At 38.5% G+C, this 9,194-nt stretch overlaps 2 protein-coding genes across 2 annotated transcripts; one reads left to right on the plus strand and one right to left on the minus strand.

Moving 5' to 3' along the window:
* The first annotated feature begins 485 nt into the window (after positions 1-485).
* LOC113775920 (probable protein kinase At2g41970) lies at positions 486-3,293 on the plus strand. The gene is made up of 7 exons (XM_027320973.1): positions 486-614; positions 1,259-1,512; positions 1,605-1,731; positions 1,806-2,079; positions 2,464-2,596; positions 2,689-2,775; positions 2,878-3,293. The coding sequence occupies exons 1-7, from the start codon at positions 506-508 to the stop codon at positions 3,001-3,003; spliced, it is 1,110 nt and encodes a 369-aa protein (XP_027176774.1). The 5' UTR covers positions 486-505; the 3' UTR covers positions 3,004-3,293.
* A 637-nt stretch (positions 3,294-3,930) lies between these two features.
* Positions 3,931-8,876, minus strand: LOC113775419 (ubiquinone biosynthesis protein COQ4 homolog, mitochondrial). Its single transcript, XM_027320287.1, has 2 exons — positions 8,372-8,876; positions 3,931-4,944 (listed from the first exon to the last, which is right to left on the minus strand). Exon 2 carries the CDS (start codon positions 4,872-4,874, stop codon positions 4,185-4,187), a length of 690 nt encoding a protein of 229 aa, XP_027176088.1. The 5' UTR covers positions 4,875-4,944; positions 8,372-8,876; the 3' UTR covers positions 3,931-4,184.
* Between the last annotated feature and the right edge of the window lie 318 nt (positions 8,877-9,194).

Below are 9,194 nucleotides of genomic sequence, written 5' to 3' on the forward strand. Positions count from 1 at the left end.
AAATTGCTTTAGAAATTTGATCTCATTCTTTCTATTTTTTTGTTTTTACCTTATTTTTTGTTCTCAAGTGATTCTGAAACTCGTGATCTTGCTTTCCATGTCTCAAATTGCAATGCATTGTTGAATTAGGAATGCTGCCTGGTTCAAGAGCGGATTGGTGATTTCTAAAGATTATCATGTATTCTTTTGATGATTAGGATGAGATTTATTGACAATTGTTTCCTGATAATAATTTGATGTCACATTTTCTATAACATTTTCCCATTCCTTGTAGACAAATTTGTACGGTTCCACCATTCATTTTGCCGTCCCTAAGCAAGAAACTTGTTCTACAGCTGTTAGCTTATCCAATTTTTGGTGATGACTCATTTGATTTTATCCTCATTCTGCTCATCTGATTCTGTATTGCAGGAATTAGTTTGGTAAAGTTGATTCCTTGCAATTATTAGCTGCATGCAGTCAACTCGAGGCCTTCTTTAAATTGTTCTGCCCTCAAAACTAGACAATGCTGTGTTGTGGAGGTGCAGAAGAGGAAAATGTCAGCGGGCCTCCTGCAAATCAATATACTGCTCCTCCCAGAGCTGGTAATCCTTACGGTGGCGGTGCAGGCGGAGGTAATTTCTTCTCTACTCATTCATGATCAGACGTAGTGACGTTAAAAAATAACTCTGGCCCTGTTTTCAAGTTCTTCTTTCCTATACAGACAATAGAAAGTTGTTCTAAAGATTAAGCTTAATCTAACATCTTCAAAAGTTCAGGATTTCAGGTTTAGGCTTGTGGTATCAGAATGTCAAGTGCAATATTCGGGGGCTTAAGAAGAGAAGGGAGAGTGGCAACTAAATATCATTTGTATGCAGAATTGGGTGCCCTTTTTCTTTTTTAAGCTGCTGGTCATCTTACCTATCACAGCTTTAATCTAATCTAGATGATCAATTATGACATTTGGCTCCTCTCAGCATCACCATTCTTCTCAAAGATTGGTTCTCATTAAATTTTCACTGTAACAATGTTAGGTTAGGCAAGTTTCCTAGTCTAGGATGCTCTAGAGGCTAAAGCTAAATGGTTACCATGAAGTGGGAATGGAATAACAAAAGGAATGGTCTTACAACCTCACAAAAATCATATATGAGTCTTACACAAGTGTATCCCTTTGGTGTTTTCCTGTTTTGTGTATTTATTTATTTGGGTCTACTTTACTTGTAATGCGAGAGAGGAGTGGCATGTCCTCATTTCTTTTTGCTTTTGATTAATATTGTAGGCAGTGAAAGAGGGGAGCCAAAGACTGGTGCAGTAAGAAGTGGAGCTCCTCAGAAAGCTTTACCTATTGAGACACCAGTTTTGTCTTTGAGTGTGCTGAACAGGCTGACCGACAATTTTGGAACGAAAGCTCTAATTGGAGAAGGTTCTTATGGCCGGGTTTTCTGTGCAAAACTGAATAATGGACAGCCAGCAGCAATTAAAAAGCTGGATACCAGCTCTTCACCAGAGCCAGACTCTGATTTTGCAGCCCAGGTGAGTATCTGCCAAAGAAACTTACTTCCATAAAAGAACAAGTCAAAGGTGATATGATTAACTCAAATAGGTGTTCCTTCCTTCTTATGCAGTTATCAACAGTTTCAAGACTTAAAAATGAGCACTTTGTTGGCTTAATTGGTTATTGCCTCGAAGGAAATAACCGAATCTTGGCATACGAGTACGCAACAATGGGTTCATTACATGACGTATTACATGGTAGGTAGTTGTGATGATATCAAACTTCCAAAACTCTTTGGTGCGCAAATTATGATTGTTGGCCATCTTTATAGGTAGGAAAGGTGTACAGGGGGCTGAACCCGGTCCAGTTCTTAACTGGAATCAGAGAGTTAAGATTGCCTATGGGGCAGCCAAGGGCCTTGAATATCTACATGAAAAGGTTCAACCATCTATTGTTCATCGTGATGTCAGATCCAGCAATGTGCTACTGTTTGATGATTTTATGGCCAAAATTGCTGATTTCAACTTGGGAAATCAGTCTTCTGATACAGCAGCTCGGCTGCACTCAACAAGAGTCTTGGGTACATTTGGCTACCATGCTCCAGAGTAAGCCAGTTTTCTTCCCATTTCCCAAAAAAACAATTATGAAACAATCCCCTATCAGATAAAATTTTGCTTAGAATCTACAAAATCAGAGTTCACCCAGATCTTTCAGGAAAAGCAAACTTCTTTCTGAATGCGCAAGCTATATGCAAAAAGATGACACACCCGAAGATCCATATTAGATAAACTGTGTCAAGTGTCAACTTCGGACTATGCTATCTTTAACAGACACAGACAGGTCTACCAGGGAAAGAAAGATGATGATCGTCATGTTGCCTGATGATCTTAGACCTTTAGTTTTTTTTTTCCTTCTGATTTGACCTTGTATCATTTTCAGTTCAGAAAGGCTTGTTATTTGTCACTTATGTGTTTGCCACCCCTATTCAGATATGCCATGACAGGGCAGATCACTCAAAAAAGTGATGTTTACAGTTTCGGAGTTGTTCTTCTAGAGCTTTTAACAGGAAGGAAGCCAGTAGACCACACTATGCCGAAAGGACAGCAGAGTTTGGTTACATGGGTATGATCATTGCACGATTCAATGTCTAAAGTTTCCATTCAGTATCTCATTCATCTCCCTAAGTATGACAACCGATAGCCATTTTCGTGCAGGCAACTCCAAGATTGAGTGAAGACAAGGTGAAGCAGTGTGTGGATCCCAAGCTAAATAATGACTACCCGCCAAAGGCAATTGCTAAGGTCCTTTCCATCTCTCCTGTTTCAAATTTTCATCATTCAAGGTAGAGGAGTCAAATGAAGCTCCTGTGTCGAATGTTTTTATATCCTTCTTCATTTTGACAGATGGCAGCTGTTGCGGCTCTCTGTGTTCAGTACGAGGCCGATTTTAGGCCAAATATGACAATTGTTGTCAAGGCATTGCAGCCACTTCTCAACTCAAAACCAGCAGCTCCAGAGTCTCAAGCATAAAAGTTGCAACATGAGATTGACGCAATCTTGCAATTCTCTATCTTCCCCTTTCTTTTTTATGAATGCCTATGGCTACAATGCTAGAGAGGCGGTCTTGCAGTCAGTAGTACTATGATCCGCTCAATGCTATCTTAAACGAACCTGTTGCTACAATTTGATGAAGATGAGCAATTGTAATTTTTCTTGAAGCAACAGAGACTTTTAGAACTTAGTTGCTATTTATAGTACCTTATTATTGATTATACTAGATTTGTCATTGGAATTTAAGGATCAAACAGTCAATTTCTGACAGGGCAATCAAAGCTCAATTTCTGACAGGGCAATCAAAGCTTGTTCAAAGATGATTATTAGTATTTTCAATGATCAGTTATGATACCATTATTTAGCAACCCATAACTAGCCTATCATTTCAAAAACAGTTCTTGTGGAACATATGGTATTATCGAATGCATTAGGAACAGTAAGTACATTTGTAAATGCTTTCAAGTATCGGCCAATCAAACATATTGCTCTGGAGGTGGGTTTTAGTATGACTCTATGTTAGTTCATGGACAGCAGTAGCTGGATTCCTCAACAATGTTGAAAAAATAGGAGTAATTACAAACCACATTTCCTTCAGAGAAATGTCATCCTATTCCCGCATGGACACACACATTAGCCTGAAGAAACATGCTACTAAAAAAAGAGCAGCATGTTGAGAGAATAAAGGCATCATGTTACTGAAGTTGGTCGGGATTAAAGCCTTCAAACTAAGATGATACGCATCAGATATGGAGTCTATGGATTTACGTGATGATGTTGTGCGCATTGGAACAACTTCTGCAGAGCCTGTACACTAATTCACTTAATAAGAATACTAAATTGACTATAGTGTCACAGGAGTCAATGCCCTTAATGTATATGTTCTTCGTTGTTGGGAATATAAAGGAACTCAAAAACAGGTATCCAAGAGCTCTATTCAAATCATACTCTTTCCGCAATCCTTGCAAATAGATACATCTTTACACAGAATTGTGTATATTGCAGGAAAATATCATTCCTCCAGGCTCTGTAACTATGCTGATTTGTTTGAAATTGGTTAAATACAGATGAAAGAAAAAGCAGCAGATAGACAACTAAATGTCACCAGTAAGACGACATGATTCTTCTTATTGGTTTAAAAGTTGTAATATCTTCACCTTTTAGACCCCATCCGATCTAGGCGGCAAAGGTGCAGGAATTATTCCCCACTTTCGTCGAACATCCTCCAAATCTTCATGAAAGTGCCTTTCGTAATAGACACACATTAGATCTGTGCACTGCAAACCAGCCTTTAGGGCCCAAGGAAAGTAATGTTGGTAGAACAACCTTCTCTGCTTCTCGCTGAATCTAGCGGTACCTCCCACAACAGACATCATACACATGGGAAGTAGCATTTGTTCAAACTCTATCACCTTAAGAGCTGATTCACCAATTAAATTGGTAGGGAGGCCAAATAGAGTGTGCCAGAAGTCGTGAACCTCGCGAGCACGCATTGCCACATAAGCCAGCTCTTCGGTCTCCATGAATCGCACAGGTGGCCGATCATCAGGAGAGAAATTTCTAGATCCCATGAATCTTGCATATGCAGCACCAAATGTGTTAGATGGTAGGTCCCATGCATGACCGACTTCTGTAGAAAGGACACGTGGACGCTCCTTCAATACAGCTCTGCCTTCGGGACTCCTCTCCATCCTTTCAAGCACCTTTGCAAAAGCAGGTCGTCCTGTTGTTTCCCCCAAAGCAGCAATGAGATCTGCTCTTCGTGGGTCCAGTAATGCCCCTGCTGCTGAACCAAGTGCTACAGCAACCCTCTGCCACCCATTGAGCCGGATTCGTGCAGCTTCTATCATTGCAAATTTGACTGGTGATCTATGTGTTTAAAGGCTTTCATGGGCTGTCAACCAGCATTCTAAACTGGAGCTGCAATGAAAGGAATTGGGGAGAGAGTTTGAAGGTCATCTTAGCAACAAGTGATGGAAAGAAGACCGCCCCTTCGGAATTTAGTAGAAACCAATGACCAACTCCAAAAATGGCAGGCAAGATGACCAAAAAGAAAGAGAGTATTACAAACAACTAAGAGATTACATGCACCACCAACCAAAAAAAGAAAGCTCAGAATTGCTACTCCATCCAGTTATAGAGATTTCTTTCACTTTTTCATCATCCCCCGAGAATCACCTTTACAATCTTCAAAACGCTACTCCAAAAATCACATTAACAATCTTCAAAATGCTACAATGTACAAACTCAACTGAGAACACAACAAATAATTCATCTCATCTTGATACATAAATTATTACTGTATGCCAGTATTTCATACACTTGTACAAAAGGCAGCAAAGGCTCCAGAAATGTTACTACCACCACATATGTACCTAGAACACTCACTGGAAAATTCAACTTGTAGGACTACAACATTATTCCTGTCTTACTCATGCATAAGGGTGAATTTGTATAACCTATTCAGTTACCTGTTTCATGCCAGCACCAAGTTATTTTTTGTGTACATCATACTGGTCATTCCTGAGATTTCTTATAGTTACAGTCAATCCCTTCTCTAATTTCTAAATTGCATTAACATCCCCTGTTGTATGTTTACATCATGTTTATTAGCTTTAATCTTCTAATTGGATGAATAATCTTACATATTATAATCTACAAATAACCGATTCTCTGTGTATTTAACACTACATATGACATGTCAGATTATCAACATGTATAAGCTAGTCACTAAATCCTACTCCCCTCTCCACTTAAATCCAATTAAAAAAATGATTATAAATGTGGACAGAAATGGAGTTAGAATACAAAATCCTGGTTGAACTATTTCAAAAGTGAACAAGGATGTGGTAAGCCTATGAACTTTTCTTTGATTCAGTCCGGCTAATGGATGAATGTCTCTACATGAGCCCAAGAGAGCTGAAAGTCATAAAATGAAGAAAAACTACAAAAAGGTGCAAAACGAATACTTATACAACTACTACTCCGCATCTCTCTGGACCTGCATGATATGCTTTAGTAGATAAGTCAGTATAAACCTTTAACATCCTATGCTTGGTGAATGCATACGACATGACATTCCTATACGCGGAAGATTGTCACAGCATCAAGAACTTTAACTCAAATTCATATAAATCCCTCTGTTACACTTTACATCCCCAAAAGTAAGCACATAAAGAAGATTATTATGTCAAGTCACTTCAGATAAACTAAATACAAAGCAATTCACATCATCAGGATTCAAAAAATTTGCAGCAATCATGGATCCTCAAGCCTCCCCATAGATCCGACACTGCAACAAACACAATTGCAGTGGCGGAGCTAGAGGGGGGCTCCAGGAGGCAATCGTGCTCAAATTTGATAGTCACCAATAAGCTTCTGAGTTGAGGTTCTAACAAACAATTATCTCAAAAAGCTTTTAATATAAAACAAACATTTATCTCAAAGCTTTTGGGACAAATTAGGTAAACCTAGAGGACACTAAAAATAGTAAAGGATAGACGTTCACACTCGTTCCCTACACTTAATAGTACCTGTGATCCCTAAAGCAAAAAATATATATAGAGGAATATTGTTATCTTACCGAGGACATCCAATCCACCTAAAAAGCACATTACATCAAGTTACATCAAGAAACTCATTGCTACTTATGCTAGTATCATTGGAAATAGGAAGACCTCAGTGTGCTTTGAAAGATAAATTCAAAACCTTATTAGCATGTGTGTGAAGAAAGGATCCAGATTTCATTTCATGCCTAGATTGCTCCTATATTCATGCTCAAAATAGACTTTGCACCTCTCTTCTTAGTAGGTGTAACTTTCTTAGCTTAAGATGCCCTTAAGATTAAATATGTCCAGGCGCAATAAACTTCCAACCATTCAATTTTTTTTCCCAAAAATACTTGAAAGCTCAATATAACTGAAACATTTATTTGTTCAAATCATATAATGAGGAAAACTGCTACAACACAGATTGAATGCTTATAGGGCTAGAAAGCAATATTGTTGATTCAGAGCTGCAGAAGGCTAAATGACCCCCATGAAGAACATACTGTGCACTTCTACATAACTATCAAAGCATGTGAGCATCTCAAATCTTATTTTTGTGCATTGATTAGATAACCAAGCACCTGTGCTTCACTAAGGGCATTAGGTCTATTGTCAATTTGGGGAAACAATATTCTTTCATGTCCCTATACAAAAATACTTGCATCATTATTGCAAGAATAGCGATTCTCTGTCAATAAATTTATCAATTAAAGTCAGCTATCTTGGGCTTTCCTAACCCAGTAATCATGCAGACACTGATTATATTATTGTGATTGCATTTCAGCAAACACCTGTCTATTTCTGTTTTGTGAAACTTCCAAAACTTTCTGCATACAGTACAACATAGTTTTCTCGTTTTATGTGGCAAATCCAAGTTAATTTAACTTTTAATATGCCTAACTAATAATAATGTTCTTACTCAGAAGCATGAGTAAAAGCTTTAACCAAACCAAAATGATAATATTCTCACTTCCTGTATTCTGAAAGGTATGACAATTAAAAGGAAAACTCAAGTCTTAAGCAACTTGACATAACCTAAACATAAGACAACGCAAATGCTTAAAGTTCAGAAATTTGCAGCAATCATGGATCCTCAAGCCTCCCCTTAGATCCGACTGTAAGTTAAATTTAACTACATAGACGGACCCAAGGGGGGGCTTCAAGAGGCAATCCTGCTCAAATCTTTTGAACAAGCGATATGCATTTGTTTAAAACCTCTAGACATAAAAGAGGCAAAGCACATAAATCTCCTGCAGGATGACCTTCAGTCAGAGCAATGACTATTGCCACTTTCCCGTCCGCACTCGTACCAGGACCCAGTACCTCTAACCCACTAAAACTTTGATTTCTCTATTCATATCTCACATCTCTTTTACGCCTAAATGGCTTCTGTTTTTTAATAGCAAACAATGGACTTTTGCATCCTTGCAAATCCAACTAAAAATGTGGTGGTGTGCCAAAAGACAATGCATGCGGAAAAAAAAAGTCAGACAAAAGGAGAAAATCAAAAGAAAATAAAATTAATAGCTCCATGAAAATAAAAGATCCCATCTTTCAGTTGTTTTGCAGAAAAAATTGCACGAACATATTTCGTGAATCCCGAATCGTTGAAAAGGCAAACATCTCTACAACTTGTCGACTAGGTTAATATATTAGAATCATGTCAACCGCAAAAAAAAAAAACTTTAAAATAAAGTGAAGATAGGGGTAAAAATCACAACTAGGGCACGAAAGCAAAAGAAAATATGTGACAAATATTTAACAAGAAAGAGAAGAACAGAGAGAGAGAGAGTCTTTACCTGAGACCACTCTGGTGGTTTAGAATTTAGGATTTCGATCCTAAAATTGACTTATAAAAAGATGAGAACCTCAATGATTTCGCCTAACAGTTTCACATTCACTTTTCTTTTGAGATGTTTTGAGTCTTTTGAGGCGTTGGGAGATGGTGAAATAGTGCATAATCAGATTGTGAAGTTAGGATTTGAATCAAGTGTGTTTGTTATGAATACGCTTATGGATTTTTATGGCAACTGTTGTGGGGATTTGGGTTTGGCTCGAAAGGTGTTTGACTATATGCCTAAAAGAGATGTTGTCTCGTGGAATACGTTGATTGGACGGTGTATGAGCCGTGGAGAGATAGAATCTGCAATTGGGCTGTTTGAGTCCATGCCAGAAAGGAGTATTGTGACATGGAATTCGGTTATCAGTGGGCTTTTGAGAGCTCGAAAATTGGAGTTAGCTCATTCTGTATTTCAACGTATGCCAGAAAGAAACGATGATGTTTCTTGGAATACAATAATGTTGTCTGGTTATGTAAAGGTTGGTGATATGGAAACTGCACAGGCGATCTTTAATAAGATGCCGGAAAGAAGTGTAGTCTCTTGGACAGCAATGGTTTCAGCCTTTCAAGGTAAGCAACGGTTGGTGACCTTCCATCAACAAGGAAGATTTTTAAGTCAGTAGGTCTGGTGTCCGCGAGAAGCAATGTTTTCAAACCCGGACCGGACCGGCCGGTCCGACCGGTTCGACCGCGACCCGGCCATGTGTCCGGTCCGGTTCATTACTTGTGTTGACTTGGTTCAAGAACCGGTCAAACCCGTAAAAAACCGTTCAAACCGTTAA

The sequence above is a fragment of the Coffea eugenioides genome, chromosome 6 (assembly GCF_003713205.1).
Source record: "Coffea eugenioides isolate CCC68of chromosome 6, Ceug_1.0, whole genome shotgun sequence".
Lineage (NCBI taxonomy): Eukaryota > Viridiplantae > Streptophyta > Magnoliopsida > Gentianales > Rubiaceae > Coffea > Coffea eugenioides.

Excerpts from the sequence above, each read along its gene's own strand:
- LOC113775920 (XM_027320973.1), top strand. The coding sequence starts at position 506 with ATGCTGTGTTGTGGAGGTGCAGAAGAGGAAAATGTCAGCGGGCCTCCT. Across the intron at positions 1,513-1,604 it reads ACTCTGATTTTGCAGCCCAG|TTATCAACAGTTTCAAGACT; the intron begins GTGAGTATCTGC and ends CTTCTTATGCAG. Across the intron at positions 2,597-2,688 it reads AGCAGAGTTTGGTTACATGG|GCAACTCCAAGATTGAGTGA; the intron begins GTATGATCATTG and ends ATTTTCGTGCAG.
- LOC113775419 (XM_027320287.1), bottom strand. The coding sequence starts at position 4,874 with ATGATAGAAGCTGCACGAATCCGGCTCAATGGGTGGCAGAGGGTTGCT.